A 20,140-nucleotide genomic window follows, 5' to 3' on the forward strand; every position below is an offset into this window, starting at 1 on the left:
ACACAAAAATAACCTTGTTTTACATGCAAAAAACATAGTTACAAACTGTCATGATTGTTCAATGTTCATAATTGTTCAATTTTTTATTATCACCAGGAATGAGAAACTGAAATATTTAACACATAATAATATTGACTGTTAAGCTTTTGAAATTATTTTGTTCAATCTCTAATTTTTATAAAGCTAAAAATAAAAATGCTTATTCTTTTTTTTAAACTTAAAAGAATTTCCTAGCATCCAGTCATGAAACTGAATTTCTTCAAACAGTTTTTCCCAAATATAAATTGATTTAAATATGAAAGACAGGGTTTCACAGAAAATTACACGATGATCATTTATTAAAACAGTAATTTCTAGTAATAAACAACAACAACATCAACATGCTAAGATCAGTTAACACGATGCACAAAATGCCAAAAGAAGGAAAGTACAAAATACTCAAATCATAAGAAAACTGTTTGTTTTCATACATGCTAGGTGATCTTTCTGACAGGAATAAAAAAATTCCATGTAATATTCAACTTTAGGCAGTTAAAATTCTTTAAGCACACATTTTTTTTGCCACAAGGATCTTAGCAAAACTTTAATAACATGTGTAATTGTTCAATTAACCAATCAAAACCCCATTAAAATGCACACAAAATTCAGGGTTTATTTTAATGAAGCACAGTTCCATCATGAAATATTTCCATTAATCTTTTTTAAATCATCATGTGAAAATTAATCTCTTTACCTTTGTAATGAACTCTAATCTATAACTTTATTAATGAACTCTAATCTGAACCCTTGAATAATGTGCTCTAAGCTGAAAACTTGAATAATGTGCTCTAATATGAACACTTGAATAATGAGCTCTTATATGATAACTTGAATAATGAGCTCTAAACTGAACACTTGGTTAATGAGCTCTAAACTGAACACTTGATTTATGAGCTCTAAACTGAACACTTGATTTATGAGCTCTAAACTGAACACTTGATTTATGAGCTCTAAACTGAACACTTGATTTATGAGCTCTAAACTGAACACTTGATTTATGAGCTCTAAACTGAACACTTGATTTATGAGCTCTAAACTGAACACTTGATTTATGAGCTCTAAACTGAACACTTGAGCTCTAATCTGACAACTTGATTAATGAACTCTAATATGAAAACTTGAGTTATGAACTCTAGACTAAGCACTTGTGTCATCACATACTACGAGGTGTTGACGCATCACCCCCTGCCATCTGATGTGGCTCCTCTTTTGCTCTTGGCGTCGACTTACGACCCCCTGATCTCGGGGATTTCCTGTCGTCTGACCCGGACTGTGGAGTTTTAGGGGTCACCGCCTCAGGCTCTACATGTTTAGTTTGTTCTTGAGGTTTAACTATGTTAGCTGTAGGACCTGTCCCAAATAGAAAGGTTTTACTCATGCAACAACAGTTAGCTGACAACAGACAGGCGACAACAGTGGGCAAGTGCAGGAGGCAGATGAATGGCCATCACCACATGCTTGTGAAACAACATGAAGTACCGCAACCAAAAATAATTTGAGCCTTGTTCTGGGATAATTTGGCTACACGCATGTGCATAAAGTGTTGTCCCAGATTAGCTATCCAGAAAGCACAGGCCAATCTGGGGCAACACTTAACGCCTTTACTGGATTTTCCTTAAGAAGAGACATCCTTTCAACGATAAATACCATTAAGCGGAAAGTCTTGTCCCTGATTATCCTTAGCGGACTGCACCTGCTAATCTGGGATGACACTTTACGCACATGCATTAAGCTCTATTTGCCAGAGCAAGGCTCAGTTTAAAGGATGACAAGTTAAGCAGAAAAATGATGACTCAAGCAAATTGCATTACATGCATGAAATCTTCACACCATCTACTTATTTTATATTATTTACAATAGTGATGATGCTGAAGATGACATTGATAATTATATTGATGACAATGGTGTAGAAGCTGATTATCCTGAAGATAATGATGATGATGTTAATTACATTGATGACAATCGTGTAGAAACTGATGCTGATTATGATAATTATGATGAGATTGATAATAATATTGATGACTATGGCATGGAAGCTGATAATCATGATAACCACAATGATGACCATGTTGATGAAAAAAGTTTGAACATAAATGTTGAGGGTATAATATCCCCTGGAAAAGAGAAATATAACCATGCGTTGCGAATCCCTGCAAATTCCAAATCTTACAAAGCATGCCAAAAGTAAACAAAACAAAGCCATGATTACCTAGTTTTCGCAGAAATAATGTAGCGGCTGGAGAGATAGCGGCTGCAGGTATACAGAAAGCTTTGGTGAGCATGTATTAACACTAATGTATATACAAGACAACAGTAGGCATGGAGGAGCATATAGTGATACAAGTGAATAGATACAATGACTACATCGTGCATTGAAACATGGCCTCTAGGTGTGTGAAACTCTACAATCTGCTGGAGGACAGCAGTGAAACATGTATGATATTGACTCATTAAGAATACTTAAGAATACCATTAATAAACAGATGAGCCGCTCTCTGCAAAAATGGGATTTAATGCATGTGTGTAAGTTGTTGTCCTATATTAGCCGGTGCAGGGTGCACAGGCTCATCTAGGATGACCCTGGACGCACATGTTTTAAGCCCCGTCTTCTCAGAGCAAGACTCAGACGTTTTAGTTTAATATTGATCACATTTCTATGGGATGTTTATTGACAATACAGTGTTAAAAAGATGTTATTGTTTATAAACTATCGATTTAATCAAAAATATTTTAACTGTCAATACATGTACATTATGAAATGTTTCACTGTTGCTCAAGTAACAAATATATTGGGCTGGTGTTATTTTCAACACATTTCTGTATTGAATCTGTAACACCAGTCCAGTCTATGTCTATGCTCAATGAAAAGCTAGCAATGTCAATGTTCTCTATGATGACATGATGCCAATGATGATGAGTGACATTATAGCTTCAATACATACACTCGATTTATTAGACTACATATATGATTATATATTGAATATTTCAATATTAATCAGCAAAATGTTAGCTCAATGAACTATATTTCTATATATATATTAAAACATTAACAAAGTATCAAATAATATGTAACTGTTTGAACCACTAAAATCGTAAAAAACTTCAATTTAATATTAAATAAAATGTGTATTGATTTGCAAACAGCATCTAACTATAATTCTCTGTCCAACAAAACTATATCCTCACTTCCACTTTACTCATAAAGAGTAACATTGACATCAAAACATTCTAATTTCTCTACTGAGCAGTAACTAATCACAAAACAACACAGAGACAAGACTACACAATTGGAGAATTGACATCCCCCCCACCCCACGAAGACCCCGTGGGAGATCCACTGTAGGCCACCAAGGGTGGTACATACCAGCATGTACGGGCGACTCCAGCTCCCGCTGTGCTGCCTCTGCCACAGTGGCCTCCTCCTGTACTGCGGGCTTCTCCTCTATTATGGGCTCGGGCTCAGGCTCTGGGGTCGGGCTGAGGAAGTAAAAGGGTCACAATGAGTGTCATAGTAGGAGTATACTGAATAGACATATATACCAAGAAATCTGTTTCAAATCTGGTTCTGGTAAAACTGGTCTTAAATTAAAAATACCATAAAACCGAAAAGTGTCGTAAATGATTTGGCTGTTCCAACTGCACAGGCTTATCTGGGTCAACATTTAACGCCATGCATAAAGCCCCTTTTTCCAAGAGAGCAAGATACAATCCAAAGCTGTAATACATCATCCATTGTTTCCTTCATCTACCCTTCAACATTAATCAATATATATCAAGAAATCACAATAATGGTAAACTAAAAGTAACAAATATCTGAATAAGAGATTCATTCTGGGAAAACTGGGCTAAATGCATGAGCGTTAAGTGTCTTTGAGCGTTAAGTGTCTTTGAGCGTTAAGTGTCTTTGAGCGTTAAGTGTCTTTGAGCGTTAAGTGTCTTTGAGCGTTAAGTGTCTTTACTGATTAGTCTACAAAGCCCAATCTGGGATGAAACTACACACACATGCAGTAAGAACAGATTATCCAGTACACCGCTCAAATAGAAACGTATTTTGACACATTTGTAGTCCCTTAGAAAGTTAAATTTAATTGAAGATCTGTCTTTCTAAATTCAAGTTTCAAAGGTTTCATTTCCAACCCTTAGATACTGATGAGCAACAAACAGAATAAAACCTGAACAGACTGCGAGTTACTTGCAGGCTGTTCTGGTTTTATCTGTTCACACATAGCCATTTTCACTTTACCTCTGTGTGGGAAAGGGTTAACAAATGAGCCAAGTTCTGAGAAAACTGGGCTTAATGCATGTGCGTAAAGTGTCATCCTAGATTAACCTGTCAGTCCAGACAGGCTAATCAGAGTGACACTTTCCACTTTTAAGGTATTTTTTAGTTTCAAGGAAGTCCTTCCTTACTGAAAATCAAGTTTAGGCGGAAAGTGTCGTCCCTGAAAAGCCTGTGCGGACTGCACAGGCTAATCTCGGATGACACTTTACGCACATGCATTAAGCCCAGTTTTCTCAGAACAAGACTCAGAAGAATCATCACGTACGGTTTCTCTGGTGGCAAGAACTCAGCGATCAGTCTCCTCAGTTTCTCCTCCTTGGCCCTCAGCATGTCTTCCTTTGTCTCATGTTCAGCCTTCCGTCTCTCCTTTATCTCAAACTGGAATCAACAGGCAAACACATGTATGTCAATCTTGATAAACCAACAAGATGCAAAAATGGGTCTTATACCATATTCCAGCCAGTGTAGCTCAAGGCCAGCCAACACATTCCTGCAGTCTGGTAAAGAACTACCCTGTCTGCAATAGTCACCCAAGCTTTCATGGTCTCACTCACATACCATGACGTTCCAACCAGACTGCTGGCATGCGCAGGCTGGTTTCGAACTATACTGACCAGATATGGCTTTAGACCCATTTTCGCTAAACTGTGCTTGAGGGTCAACACACATGAGAATGCAAAATCTGAAAAAAAAGCTACCATAACCCTTCCCGTTAAATCTTTCATTTGTACACAGAACCCACCAAGTTCAACAAAATATTCATTTTCAGTGAAAAACAAGGAAATCAGCTTAAAAGATGAGGATTCTAACGCCTGTAGGTACTCACAGTTGTCAGTTTCTCGAGGGCTGCAAACCTCTCCTCCTGGGTGGCGGCAGACTTCTCAAAAGCCTCGTGTTTCTTGAGGAGGTTCTCCACCGCGTCGAGTGTGTCTCCCAGCTCGGTGTTCATCAGGTACGGCTCCTGGGCCATCAGCCAGGCCTCCGCCACCGCAGCGTCGCGCGCAAACTGGTACACCTCGAGTATGAGCTGCAGGTACTCCCAGCGAGACTCCCACTGGTCAACCATGCCCTGCCGCTTCTTGGTCAGCTCTATCAACCTCTCTCTCACCTACAAGAACATGAACGCTTTAATGGTTTAGCGGAAGTGGAAGCTTTAATGGTTTATTGGACGTACATGGATATTGTCAGCTCTTTTATCCTCTCCCACCAACAGGGGATCATTGGTATACCCATCCTAATACCAAATATCAAAATGGTATCATGGCCTTGTTGTTGTTCTATTCAATCTAATTCGTGTTTGAAGACCATTACATCAAAGCAAATAACTGTTTTGCTTAGTATGCTCCATTCAGCATGAGTGTTTCATCCTTTGTCAACACTTATTCTTGATTATTAAAGCTTTTATTGAATTGCTCAAACTACAGGGCCATGTTGCTCAAACATATATGGCCAATTCACAGCCTGTTTACTTATGACAAAAAATACACTAAATATTTCAATATCTTGTTTAATCAAATATTTAAAGATTATCTTAGCACAGCTTTTTATAAAGAGCCCAATCTATACCAAAATAACTGAACATTTTATTTAAAATACTCATAGAATAAGAACAGCTGTCAATAAAACTGTAAAATCATCATTATTTGTGGATTTTAACTTTTGTTGATTTCATGGGATGACTGATGCACGTATTTGAAAAAAAAAACTTACAAAAATTCCTTGTTCTTTTCAAAAATCAGAAAATCATGAATGTACATGAATGTACATGTCCACAAAAAGTGTTATTGTTGTTCGTTTTTTTGTGTTTTGTTTTTAAATCACAAAAATTTCATTCCAACAAATATACACAATTTTACAGTAATTTAAAATTAAGGCAATTTTTTAGCAATGAGGCAAATGTGTTTGTATGAGCCAGTGTTTGGATGCGCGCAAGTGTAAGCATGTTCACGTACCTCGTCAGATCGGTAGTGTTTTCTGTCGAGCAGGTCCTTGCCCAGGTTGACACAGATGGTGAAGTTCTCCTCCCTGGCATCCACCTCGGCCTTCACACTCTGGTGGTTGTTCATCAGCAGCTCCACTCCAGACACATCCCTGACAGACAGGGAAAAAAGTGCTGTCACATTTTTTTGCCAGGGTAAATAAGTGCTGTTACATTTTTTGCTAAGGGAAATAAGTGCTGTTCCATTTTTTGTCAGGGGAAATAAGTGCTGTTACATTTTTTGCCAGGGGAAATAAGTGCTGTTACATTTTTTGCCAGGGAAAATAAGTGCTGTTACATTTTTTGCCAGGGGAAATAAGTGCTGTTACATTTTTTGGCTAACAAATACATTAAAATTAAGAATAGAAATGTATTGAATATTATAATATTTTTTATTTTACTTACAGATCCAGGTAAGGAAATTAATTTATTGTTGCTGTTTTTTAAGCATTTAATAAGTAATTTTAAGCAGTAATTTTAGAAAAATAAATTCTTTTTGAGATTGAGAATTTTACTAATAAATTGACTTTGCAAGTTATGAGCTTAAAAATCCTGAATGTAAAGATGAGAAGCATGGAACAATTTAACCTTGATAAGGAAAAACTGTGTACAGCTTTGGCAAAACTTTTGGTCCAAGAAAAGCTTAGGAGGACTGCACAGGCTTATCCAGGACGACACTTTATTACCATGAATTAAGCCCAGTGTCCACAGAGCGAGGCTCACTTTTACCACTTCCCAATGTCCCAGCTCATGACCCCTACCTTGGTTTCTCCCAATGTCCCAGCTCATGACCCCTACCTTGGTTTCTCCCCATGTCCCAGCTCATGACCCCTACCTTGGTTTCTCCCTATGTCCCAGCTCATGACCCCTACCTTGGTTTCTCCCAATGTCCCAGCTCATGACCCCTACCTTGGTTTCTCCCAATGTCCCAGCTCATGACCCCTACCTTGGTTTCTCCCAATGTCCCAGCTCATGACCCCTACCTTGGTTTCTCCCAATGTCCCAGCTCATGACCGCTACCTTGGTTTCTCCCAATGTCCCAGCTCATGACCCCTACCATGGTTTCTCCAAATGTCCCAGCTCATGACCCCTACCTTGGTTTCTTCCAATGTTCCAGCTCATGACCCCTACCTTGGTTTCTCCCAATGTCCCAGCTCATGACCGCTACCTTGGTTTCTCCCAATGTCCCAGCTCATGACCCCTACCTTGGTTTCTCCCAATGTCCCAGCTCATGACCCCTACCTTGGTTTCTCCCAATGTCCCAGCTCATGACCCCTACCTTGGTTTCTCCCAATGTCCCAGCTCATGACCGCTACCTTGGTTTCTCCCAATGTCCAATCTCTTGACCCCTACCTTGGTTTCTCCCCATGTCCCAGCTCATGACAGCTACCTTGGTTTCTCCCCATGTCCAAGCTCATGACCCCTACCTTGGTTTCTCCCAATGTCCCAGCTCATGACCCCTACCTTGGTTTCTCCCAATGTCCCAGCTCATGACCCCTACCTTAGTTTCTCCCAATGTCCCAGCTCATGACCACTACCTTGGTTTCTCCCCATGTCCCAGCTCATGACCCCTACCTTGGTTTCTCCCAATGTCCAAGCTCATGACCCCTACCTTGGTTTCTCCCAATGTCCCAGCTCATGACCCCTACCTTGGTTTCTCCCAATGTCCCAGCTCATGACCCCTACCTTGGTTTCTCCCAATGTCACAGCTCATGACCCCTACCTTGGTTTCTCCCAATGTCCCAGCTCATGACTGCTACCTTGGTTTCTCCCCATGTCCCAGCTCATGACCCCTACCTTGGTTTCTCCCAATGTCCCAGCTCATGATCCCTACCTTGGTTTCTCTCAATGTCCCAGCTCATGACCGCTACCTTGGTTTCTCCCAATGTCCCAGCTCATGACCCCTACCTTGGTTTCTCCCAATGTCCCAGCTCATGACCCCTACCTTGGTTTCTCCCAATGTCGCAGCTCATGACCCCTACCTTGGTTTCTCCCAATGTCCCAGCTCATGACCCCTACCTTGGTTTCTCCCAATGTCCCAGCTGTCGTGCCCTACCTTGGTTTCTCCCAATGTCCCAGCTGTCTTGCCCTACCTTGGTTTCTCCCAATGTCCCAGCTGTCTTGCCCTACCTTGGTTTCTCCCAATGTCCCAGCTGTCGTGCCCTACCTTGGTTTCTCCCAATGTCCCAGCTCTCTTGCCCTACCTTGGTTTCTCCCAATGTCCCAGCTCTCGTGCCCTACCTTGATTTCTCCCAATGTCCCAGCTCTCGTGCCCTACCTTGGTTTCTCCCAATGTCCCAGCTCTCGTGCCCTACCTTGGTTTCTCCCAATTTCCCAGCTCTCGTGCCCTACCTTGGTTTCTCCTGGGTGTTCATCTGCCTCACAATGTCATCCATCCACAGCAACAAGTCTCGCACCATGTTGAAGAAGCGGTACAGGTCGCTGGCATTGGCTAACTTCAGCCTGCGTGACTCCACCATGGAGAGAAGCCTGCGCCATGCATCAAGCACTTCCTGTTCCTGGCGGCGAAGCTCCTCCTGCTTGTGGCCTGCGTACCCAACCTGCAGCCGACTCGACTCTTCCTGGATGGCTCGAACCTGCATCACAACAACATTGTTACATGAACATTGTAGCAATCGTTCAAGTTATCACATGATAGGACTTATTTAAGAACAATAAGATGTTATGACAGAATAAAACTTGTCTATTCAGTAAAATGTTTATAAGCAGTGCCTTATAATGATTTGACTTTTAGGTGTGTCTGATCACAAATATTTAGTAAGGTCATAATGAAAAAAATAAAGTCTTTTTTCATTCTAAAATGTTATTTATCTGCATTTATATTTTCAATCAAGGTTTGGACCGTTAAAACCTTACATTCATCATTCTTCTGAAGAACAAGAGATGTGTTCGTCAGAAACACAATGCCCCCTATTGCGCCCTATTTTATTTATTTTTTGACCTTTGACCTTGAAGGATGACCTTGTCCTTGAACTTCCACGACTCAAAATGTGCAGCTTCATGAGAACACCGCTTTGAAATTTTTATAAATTTTTTTACCTTTGACCTTGAAGGATGACCTTGACCTTGAACTTCCACCACTCAAAATGTGCAGCTTCATGAGATACACATGCGTGCCAATTATCAAGTTGCTATCGTCAATATTGAAAAAGTTATGACCAATGTTAAAGTTTTCGGACAGACAGGCGCCATATATTTGACATTTGACCTTGAAGGATGACCTTGACCTTTCACCACTCAAAATGTTCAGCTCCATGAGATACACATGCATGCCAAATATCAAGTTGCTATCTTCAATAGTGAAAAAGTAATGGCCAATGTTAAAGTTTTTCGACAGACGGACAGACACCATATATTAGACATTTGACCTTGAAGGATGACCTTCACCTTCACCTTTCACCACTCAAAATGTGCAGCTCCGTGAGATGCACAAGCATGCCAAATATCCAGTTGCTATCTTCAATATTGAAAAAGTTATGGCCAATGTAAGTTTTTGGACGGACAGATGCCATATATTTGACATTTGACCTTAAAGGATGACCTTCACCTTGACCTTTCACCACTCAAAATGTTCAGCTCCATGAGATACACATGCGTGCCAAATATCAAGTTGCTATCTTCAAAAGTGAAAAGGTTTTGGCCAATGTTAAAGTTTTGGGATGGACGGACAGACGCCATATATTAGACATTTGACCTTGAAAGATGACCTTCACCTTCACCTTTCACCACTCAAAATGTGCAGCTCTGTGAGATGCACATGCATGCCAAATATCAAGTTTCTATCTTCAATAATGCAAAAGTTATGGCCACCGTTAAAGTTTTTTTTTCGGATGGACGGACAGACAGACTGACATACACACATACTGACTGACGGACAGTTCAATTGCTATACGCCACCCTACCGGAGGCATAAAAATATGTTAATGATATAAGCAATATATTGAGCCAGTATATCTGCAAAATCTTGGGTATTTTTATTGAGTCTAAGACAATTTTTTAGTCTTATGTCTAAGATTGGCTCGGTGAATATGGGCCCTTTGAAGTAAAATTGTGTACCTGTGCCTCCAAAGTGACGAGGTCCGACTCAAAGTTGTTGTGTTTCCTCTGCATGGCTGCCGTACTCTGTGCGTCCCGGCCCAGCTCATCTGGAATCGAGTTCTGCTTCTCCTGAAATAGGCCGCACAGCAATGCTGTCAGAACTCACTCAATCCATGAATAATTGAGCCTCATTACGAGAAAACGTGAAGTTTTTTAATGAAAGCTGTTTTTTTTGTCTCCTCTTTAGTGTAAAGGAGAGCACAAGTAAGTACGAGTCTGGATCTCTCAAGCAGAGTTTAACCCTTTATCAATAAGAAACGTATTTTTACACATGGAGTCCTTTAAAAAATTTAATTTAATTAAAGACCTTCTTACTAGATTCAAATTATTAACGCTTCATTTCCAACCCTTAGATACTGATGAGCAGCAAACAGCATAAAACCTGAACAGACTGTGAGTAACTTATTCATGAAATATTATCTCCCTTTTTTTCATCTATATTTTTGACGGGAGAGCACAATTACAGTATGATTGCTTTCTCAGCGCTGCCACTTACAACAATGATCTCGAGAGTCTCCTTGCAGTCACTGAAGAACTTGTGTCTCTCCCAGGAGGCCTGCAGCTCCTGGTGCCTCGTGTCTATCAGCTCCAGCAGGTCCTCCCAGCGCTCGTTCAACAGGTCCTTCCACTCCGCGATGGTCGCAGAGTCCGAGTGGTGCAGGGCGATCAGGTTGTCACAAGTGTGGTTGGCAGCCGCCACACGCTCGGTGCCGATGGATTCAGTCTCGAGTGCAAACTCCTGGAACCTTTCCTTCAGTAACTGCAACAACAAGAGAATCGGGGTTAAATCTACACAAATCAGATTCCCATTTTGACGTGTTTGTAGTTAGAAACTCTAATTTAATTACAGATCTTTTTTACTAGATTCGTTTTAAAGGCTTCATTTCAAACCTTTGGATACGGGTCAGCAGCAAAAAGCATAAAACCTGAACAGACTGCAAGCTACTCACAGGCTGTTCTCCTTTTATGCTGTTTGCATAAAGCCATTTTCACTTTCATTCAGAGCAAAAATGGGGGTGAAGTCGATTAGGCACACACATAATATTGCAAACATTTTGGAAGTTGAATTCAATAAGTTCTGGACAATGAAAAAGGATCTTATTTTCATATTTGGTGCCCTCACAAATCTTTTATTGCCTTTGTCACTTTGTTGCATATACATTATTCTGAAACAATTGCCAATATAAAGTACGACCAAAACAAGTAGTATTCTTGCAACATCATCTTATATATCAGAAGTTGAAAAAAGTTACATTGATCCAGAACAACCAATAAACACTTAACATTAAAGAAATTACTTAAGGATAATTCTCACCAAGAAACGATAAAGAGAATTTGTTAGTTTTCCATGCTTCAAGGTGAACAATCAATCATTCTCAAACAACTTACAGTGACATGTTCGAAATCCTGTCCCAGTTCATGGCTGCAGGCGACCACCTCTCTCTCGGCTATCCACTGCATGAGGTCCTCTATCTCGTGGGACAGCATGTACAGTTTGAGCACCTCCTCCAGCTTGCTGCGCCGCTCCTGCGCCAGGTCCTTGAGGCCTGCATACAGCTTGTCTACCTGCGACTGGCGCACTGCTATCTGGTCACTACAATACACAATGTGCACAAATATGGAAAAAGTCATTTAAATTATTTAATTACAGTGAGTTTTAACCCTTTACTGCTTAGATACGTATTTAGAGGCATTTGTAGTCCCTTTGAAAGATACATTTAAATAAAGACTTTTTTTACTATATTCAAGTTTAATGGGCTCTATTTCCAACCCTAAGATACTGATGAGCAGCAAACAGCATAAAACCTGAACAGACTGCGAGTTTCTCTCCGAGTCGGAAAGGGAATAACAGTGAGGTTTAGGTATGAAAAATCAAAGTTTCACAATAAACACCAACAAAAAACCCTGTAACACCAACAACAAGCACAATTATACCACACGCACCTCTCCGGGTGTTCCTGGTTGATGAGGGCCCTACTGCGCTCTCCCAGCTGCCTTACGACCCCGGCGTAGTCCTCTACGACGTTCTCCAGGGCCGTGTGTTTCTTCATCATGTTCTGGGCCCCTATCTCATCCTTGGCTCGCTCCTCTCCCATCATATACAGCTCCTGCTCACTCATCCAGGCCTCCGCCTCACTGGCGTCGTAGTAGTACTGGGGGGGAGACAAGTTTGCACTAACAGAATCATGCATTGCAGTTTTCCCAAAACAACACTCTTTTTATAGAGACATTGCATTTTTGGGTTATGTTTAAAGATTGTCAATTTGGTACTTTTTAACAAATGAAGTATATTTAATTAACAGCTACATAATGATCAACTGTTGCCAGTGACTGAGTACATATAAAGTATTGTGTAGCAGCATTACTGGTTTTAAGCAACTGTGTCTTACGAATGTAAATCAAAATAATGCAATCTACAAAAACAATTCCTGAAAAAGGATTCTAGAATGAACATGGCTTACTCTTCCATTTGCCAAATTAGCCACTGGCTACACATTGACACATTTGGCCTTCAGAAATTTCTATGTGACCAGAACTTTTTCTTCATAAAAATAAATAAAAGTCAAAATGACACAATTTTTGCCTTAGAGAGACACATTTTGATACATAAACAAGAGGGCAATGATGGCCCTGAATCGCTCACCTGACTAACCAAATACAATCCCAACCCAGTTTTCATCAAGGTAAACATTCTGACCAAATTTCATAAAGATTGGATGAAAACTGTGACCTCTATTGTCTACACAAGGTTTTTCTAATATTTGACCTATTGACCCTAGTTTTTGACCCGAGCTGATCAAAATACAATCCCAACACAGATTTCATCAAGACAAACATTCTGACCAAATTTCATGAAGATTGGATAAAAACTGTGACTTCTATTGTCTACACAAGGTTTTTCTATTATTTGACCTAGTTACCTAGTTTTTGACCCAAGATGACCCAAATACAATCCCAAACCAGATTTCATCAAGATAAACATTCTGACCATATTTCATAAAGATTGGATGAAAACTGCGACCTCTATTGTCTATACAAGGTTTTTCTATTATATCAACTAGCGACCAAGTTTTTGACCTAGTGACCTAGTTTTTTACCCCTGATGACCCAAATACAATCCCAACCCAGATTATATCAAGATAAACATTCTAGCCAAATTTCATAAAGATTGGATGAAAACTGTGACCTCTAATGTCTACACAAACAAATTGTTGACTGTTATTCTATTATTTGACCTAGTGACCTAGTTTTTGACCTCAGATGACTCAAATACAATCCCAACCCAGATTTCATCAAGAGCAACATTCTGACTAAATTTCATAAAGATTGGATGAAAACTGTGACCTCTATTGTCTACACAAGGTTTTTCTATTATTTGACCTAGTTTTTGACCTAGTGACCTAGTTTTTGACCCCAGATGACCCAAATACATTCCCAAGCCAGATTTTATCAAGATAAACATTCTAACCAAATTTCATAAAGATTGGATGAAAACTGCGACCTCTATTGTCTACACAAGGTTGTTCTATTATTTGACCTAGTTTTTGACCTAATGACCTTGTTTTTGACCCCAGATGACCCAAATACAATCCCAACCCAGATTTCATCAAGATAAACATTCTGACCAAATTTCATAAACATTGGATGAAATCTGTGACCTCTACTGTCTACCAAACAAATTGTTGATTTTCTAATTATTTGACTTAGTGACCTTGTTTTTGACCCCAGATGACCCAAATACAATCCCAACCCAGATTTCATCAGAATAAACATTCTGACCAAATTTCATAAAGATTGGATGAAAACTGCGACCTCTATTGTCTACACAAGGTTTTTCTATTATTTGACCTATTATGTGACCTAGTTTTTGACCTAGTGACCTAGTTTTTTACCCCAGATGACCCAAATACTATCCCAACCTAGATTTCATCATGATAAACATTCTGACCAACTTTCATAGAGATTGGGTGAAAACTGTGACCTCTACTGTCTACACAAGCAAATTGTTGACGGACACACGCACGCACATACGGACGCCGGACATCACATGGTCACATAAGCTCACCATGTCACTTTGTGACAGGTGAGCTAAAAAAGGTGAACCAGAGGAAACCCTGAGGAATCATACAAAGTAGACACAAATGAAAGCCCCTACCTGCTGCGCGGTGTCAGACAGCTGCAGCCTCTCCTTCCTGTCCTCGAGGGCCTGTTTGAGGTCGTGCCAGCGCCGGTCAAGGTCATCCATGAGGGCAATGAACTCCTCTGACTGGGGGTGGCCCTCGCTGACCAGCCCCTGGCCGGTCTCCAGCAGGCTGTGGATGCGGGGCTCGTGGTTGTCTATCTCCGTTTGCAGGGACTGGGAACCAGACATGGGCAATGAGACAGTGGTGTTAACGGAGGCAGTAATGAGACCTATTCTGGGAAAGTGGGGCTTAATGCATGTGCAAGTGCCATCCCTTATTAGCTTGCAGTCTCTAGGGCTAATCATGTAGGACATTTTCAGCTTTAATGGAATTTGTTGTTTTAAGGAAGTATCTTCTAAAGAAATCCAGTCTTAGCGGAAAATTTCATGCCTGATTAGACTGCGCATAGTTCCCAGGCTAATATGGGACAACACTTTGAGCACATGCATTAAGCCAAATTGCTAAAATAGGGATTCAATAATTATACAAGGGACAAAATTGTCAAAAAACCAGGTTTTCATTGTGAAAAAAAAATCTGATAAAGGGAGAAAACTCAAACTGAACTTTTGAAATGAACAAAAAAAATTAACCCCCTTTGTAATTTTTTTTTTTTTTTTAATCTATTTTTAGTCGTGGCGACCTTGACATTGGAGATATTGACGTGATTCTTTCGTGCGACACACCGTCCCATGATGGTGAACAAATGTGCCAAATGATTTTAAAATCTCACAATGAATGACATAGTTATGGCCAGGACAAGCTAATTTATGGCAATTTTTGACCTTTGAACTCAAAGTGTGACCTTGACCTTGGAGATATCGACGTAATTATTTCGCGCGACACACCGTCCAATGATGGTGAACAAATGTGCCAAATGATTTTAAAATCTGACAATGAACGACATAGTTATGGCCCGGACAAGCTTGTTCCGCCAGCCCGCCAGCCAGCCAGCCAGCCAGCCAGCCCGCCCGCATTCACCAATCTAATAACCAGTTTTTTCCTTCGGAAAACCTGGTTAAAAATCATACCACTCATTAAAGTTCAAAAATAGAAAATAAGTTAACAATAATAAAGGAAGTCGTGCACAAAATAATTTAACAAATTGAACTAATAACAGAACTAATAACAGAAAACTGTTGAATAGGATATTCATACTGAAAGCGTGAATATGTTAATCCTGCATTGCATGTTAGATTATGAGGAATAAATGTGCTATTTCATACAGCCCATTAAATGTACATGTGAACTTATTGTGTTGAAGCGTATACCAAAATACAGGATGGTAGATATGAATATATTGCCAATTTATCTCTTTTCAGTTGCCATGTAGAACGATCAAGAACCATGATAACTTAACTATCAGAAGCTGTTATTCATGATATTAAGAAGTGTGAAATTATATTATAAACTAATCTAAATTACAATGAGATTTCTAGTCCATATCTAACTATGGAGCATGATGTAACATTAGTGGAATAGTTTGAGGCAATAAGAAAAGTATGAGTGATTTTCAGTTTTGATAATTATTTGATTTTATTAGGTGTTCAAAACAGCAAATATCTGTATCTGCAATTTGGCATTCTTATTAACTGAAAATATGACGAGTTTCTAGATAAATACTGACACACATCTTGTGCATTACTGGACTGTAAAGCTGATCATATGAAAGCATGCTTGCGTGTCAGATATACTGCTAGTATATACAATAATGGATAGAGTCTTGTTTCATCAACACAAAACCATAACTGACTTTCAATGACGCCGCCCCCCCCCCCCCCCCAACTACACACCCATTATCAACAACACCATTGTGTAAATATACATGTCACAGACAGTACATGTTAGCCGATAGAACAGCATTATGCAGCAGCAGTATCTACCTATGTCAGTGGTAGACACAGATGATGTTAATGGATTAAAATCGACCCTGCTCTATCAAAAAAGTGATTTAATGCATGCGCCTAAAGTGTCGTCCCTGATTAGCCTGTGCAGTCCGCACAGGTTAATCAGGGATGACTATTTCCTCTTAAACTTGATTTTTGCTAAGAAGAGACTTTCTGTAAACAAAAATACCACAAAAGCCGAAAGTGTCGTCCCTGATTAGCCTGTGCATACTGCACAGGCTTATCTGGGATGACACTTTACTCACATTCATTAAACCCCTTTTTCACAGAGCACGGCCCAAATATAAGTATACATGGTTTGTATGGGATACTATACCTGGAAATCTTTCTGTGAAAAATAAATGGCATGCACAGTCATGGGGAAGTTTACAATAGAACAGACGCAAATGAACTCTAGCTGAACATTATGTAACCTGAATCTTGGTCAATGTTTCAGTACATAACTGAGTCGCTTCCTTGATAAACGTGGCTTAATGCATGTGCAGTCCACATAGGCTTATCAGGGACAACACTTTCCACTTTATGAAATTTTTCTTTTAAAACGAAGTCTCTTCTAAAAGAAAAACCAGTCCAGGCTGCAGACAGTGTCGTCCCTGAAAAGCATGTGAGGACTAAACATGCTTATTTTGGACAACACTTTAGGAATGCACATTAAGCCCCATTTTCCCAAAGCAAGGCTCAAGTTTATTCATTTACTCCAAATCACTCATTGTTCTTTTAGTTTTGAAACAAAATGTCATAGATGTTGTAATCTTGCTGTAAGCTCTAAAGTCAGATCATATCAATTTTGTCCTAAAAACTCTTACGTAACAAAAATTAAGTAAACTAAGTTCCTCCCACCTGGTTCTTCTTCTCCAGTAGCTGCACAGAGAGGAGTGAGTTGCCGAAGTTTTCCGACGTGGCCTGGGGCATCTTCTCCTCGATCCACAGTTTCTCGTCCTCCACATCTCTCACAAACTGGTGGATGAACTTGACCTTCTCCAGCTGCTCACGGCGCTTTGTCAGTGGCTCCTGGATCTTGGCAAACCTGTAGAAATAAATTAACAGTGATATGGGTTAACAGCAGATAGTGTCGTCCATGATTCGCCTGTGCGGACTACACAGGTTAATCTGAGACAACACTTCACAAAAATGCATAAGTTACCAATTAACTTGAAATCTGCAAAATACTTGAGTCCCTTGACGTGGAATAAGTTGAGGTAAAAAAAGAGCAATTACAATTAAAACTGATATTTACAAACACTTTCCTTAAGATTCCTTTGGATTCCACAACAAGATGTGTTTGTGAAACACTATGTCCCCGTATATGATGTTTGACCTTGGAGGATGACCTTCACCTTGACCCTTCACCACTCAAAATGTGCAGCTCCATGAGATACACATGCATGTCAAATATAAAATTGCTAGCTTCAATATTGCAGAAGTGACATTACATGAGCAATTTTGACCCATATATTTGACCTAGAAGGATGACCTTGACCTTGACCTTTCACCACTCAAAATGTGCAGCTCCATGAGATACACATGCATGCCAAATATCAAGTTGCTATCTTCAATATTGCAAAAGTACTCATCAAATGAGCGATTTTGGCCACATATATTTGACCTCTGACCTTGAAGGATGACCTTGACCTTTCACCACTCAAAATGTTCAGCTCCATGAGATACACATGCATACCAAATATCAAGTTGCTATCTTGAATATTGAAATATTGCAAAAGTGTACATTAAATGAGCGATTTTGACCCATATATTTGACCTTTGACCTTGAAGGATGACCTTGACCTTGACCTTTCACCACTCAAAATGTGCAGCTCCATGAGCATGCCAAATATCAAGTTGCTATCTTGAATATTGAAATATTGCAAAAGTGTACATAAAATAAGCGATTTTGACCCATATATTTGACCTTTGACCTTGAAGGATGACCTTGACCTTTCACCACTCAAAATGTGCAGCTCCATAAGATACATATGCATGCCAAATATCAAGTTGCTATCTTCAATATTGCAAAAGTTATTGCAAATGTTAAAGTTGGCGCAAACCAACCAACAGACCAACCAACAGACCAACCAACAGACCAACAGACAGGGCAAAAACAATATGTCCCCACTACTATAGTGGGGGACATAAAAACTTTCAGTGATTATCCCACAAACATTTTCCTTAAGATTTATTAGGATTCCACAAAAACTTCAAGTAATTAACCTACAAACACTTTCCTTAAGATTCACTCGGATTCCACAAAAATTATAGCACAAACGCAGTGTACCTCTCAGCAACTGCAGCTTTTCTCGCCTCGATGATGTTCTCTTTCTCTGGCTCGATCTTCTTCACGTGGATGATCTGATCGTCCAGCTCCTTCACCTGCTGCTCCTTGATCTTCATCTGGTTCTCCAGCAGCTGTAACACACAGAGTCGCGTTCTGAGAAAACTGGGCTTAATGCGTGTGTGTAAAGAGTCGTCCCAGATTAGCCTGTGCAGTCTGCACAGGCTAATCAGGGACGACACTTTCCGCCTCATCTGGATTTTCGTGTAGAAGAGACTTCCTTTAAACGTATAAAATACATAAAAGTGGAGAGTGTCGTCCCTGATTAGCCTGTGCGAACTGCACAGGCTAATCTGGGACAATACTTTACGCACATACATTATGCCCAGTTTTCCCAGAACACGAATCAAACAGTCCATCAGTAGGCAATGTGACACATGTACAGCGTCATGGAAATACGGGGCTTAAAGCTTATGGCATAAAACTCATATTAGCGCCAAACGGCTTATATGTAGAGCCTTGGTCTGAAAACTGGGCTAAAAGCTTGAGCATAAAGTGTTGTCCCAGACAAGCCTGCGCAGTCCGCGCAGGCAAATCAGGGAAGACACTTTCCCCTTGTATGATAGTTTTTGTTTACAGTAGGTCTCTCCTTGGTGTAAATCCAGTTTATGTGGACAGTGTCATCCCATATTAGCCTGTGCACACTGGATGGGCTAAACATGGACATCACTTAAGGCACATTCATTAAGCCCAGTTTTTGCAGAGCGAGGCTACAAAATCAGCCGTGTTGTTACAATGTTGCATTTTTGTTTCAGTCTTCATATATCTTTATATTTTAAACTGAATAAATCTGTTCACATGAAAGTGGCCATACACTCTCACACACAAACAGTAGGTGCGAGTTGAAAAGGAGCCAAAAGTCTGTTCACTGTTGAATCTTATATAAGGAAATCAATCAGGGGCACACCAAAATAGTGCTATGTTTATCTTTTGTTATCAAATCTTGATTTATATCAATCAAAAATAGATAAATCAAAATACCTTTCCAGTTAAAAAATGAAGCACTGCAATAAACTGTTATAAGAATTTCACTGCACACAAAAAAATCATGTATCCAGTTCAAATTGTTATCGGCACCACCAAACAAATAAGCAGTATATTTACACCATGTCACCTAGGCAGAAACATATTTTTGCAAAAAACATTTAGGCAGTGCTCTGTGAAAAGAGGATTAAATGCATGTGCATAGTGTCGTCACACATTAGCCTGTGTTAGCCTGTGCAGTCTGCTTAGGCTAATCAGGGACAACACTTTCCACTTTTATGATTTTTTTTGTCTAAAGAAAGTCTCTTCTTTTCACAAATG

At 39.8% G+C, this 20,140-nt stretch overlaps 1 protein-coding gene across 16 annotated transcripts in view; it reads right to left on the bottom strand.

Moving 5' to 3' along the window:
• The window catches only part of LOC127871315 (spectrin beta chain-like), a 103,361-nt gene that overhangs the window by 3,684 nt on the left and 79,537 nt on the right, over positions 1-20,140 (bottom strand). For 14 of the 16 annotated variants that reach the window (XM_052414096.1, XM_052414101.1, XM_052414100.1 and 11 more), the window contains 13 exons: positions 18,779-18,909; positions 17,347-17,533; positions 14,575-14,775; positions 12,363-12,571; positions 11,808-12,012; positions 10,915-11,178; positions 10,377-10,487; positions 8,652-8,896; positions 6,274-6,412; positions 5,148-5,429; positions 4,587-4,699; positions 3,404-3,516; positions 1,201-1,389 (listed from right to left, as the gene is read on the bottom strand). In XM_052414096.1, the coding sequence (XP_052270056.1) occupies positions 1,201-1,389; positions 3,404-3,516; positions 4,587-4,699; positions 5,148-5,429; positions 6,274-6,412; positions 8,652-8,896; positions 10,377-10,487; positions 10,915-11,178; positions 11,808-12,012; positions 12,363-12,571; positions 14,575-14,775; positions 17,347-17,533; positions 18,779-18,909 (2,389 nt within the window). Of the gene's footprint in view, positions 1-1,200; positions 1,390-2,248; positions 2,291-3,403; positions 3,517-4,586; positions 4,700-5,147; positions 5,430-6,273; positions 6,413-8,651; positions 8,897-10,376; positions 10,488-10,914; positions 11,179-11,807; positions 12,013-12,362; positions 12,572-14,574; positions 14,776-17,346; positions 17,534-18,778; positions 18,910-20,140 lie in introns of all 16 variants that reach the window. The other 2 variants (XM_052414103.1, XM_052414104.1) reach the window with 2 other exon arrangements.

This window comes from Dreissena polymorpha, chromosome 3 (assembly GCF_020536995.1).
Source record: "Dreissena polymorpha isolate Duluth1 chromosome 3, UMN_Dpol_1.0, whole genome shotgun sequence".
In the NCBI taxonomy this organism is placed as follows: Eukaryota; Metazoa; Mollusca; class Bivalvia; order Myida; family Dreissenidae; genus Dreissena; species Dreissena polymorpha.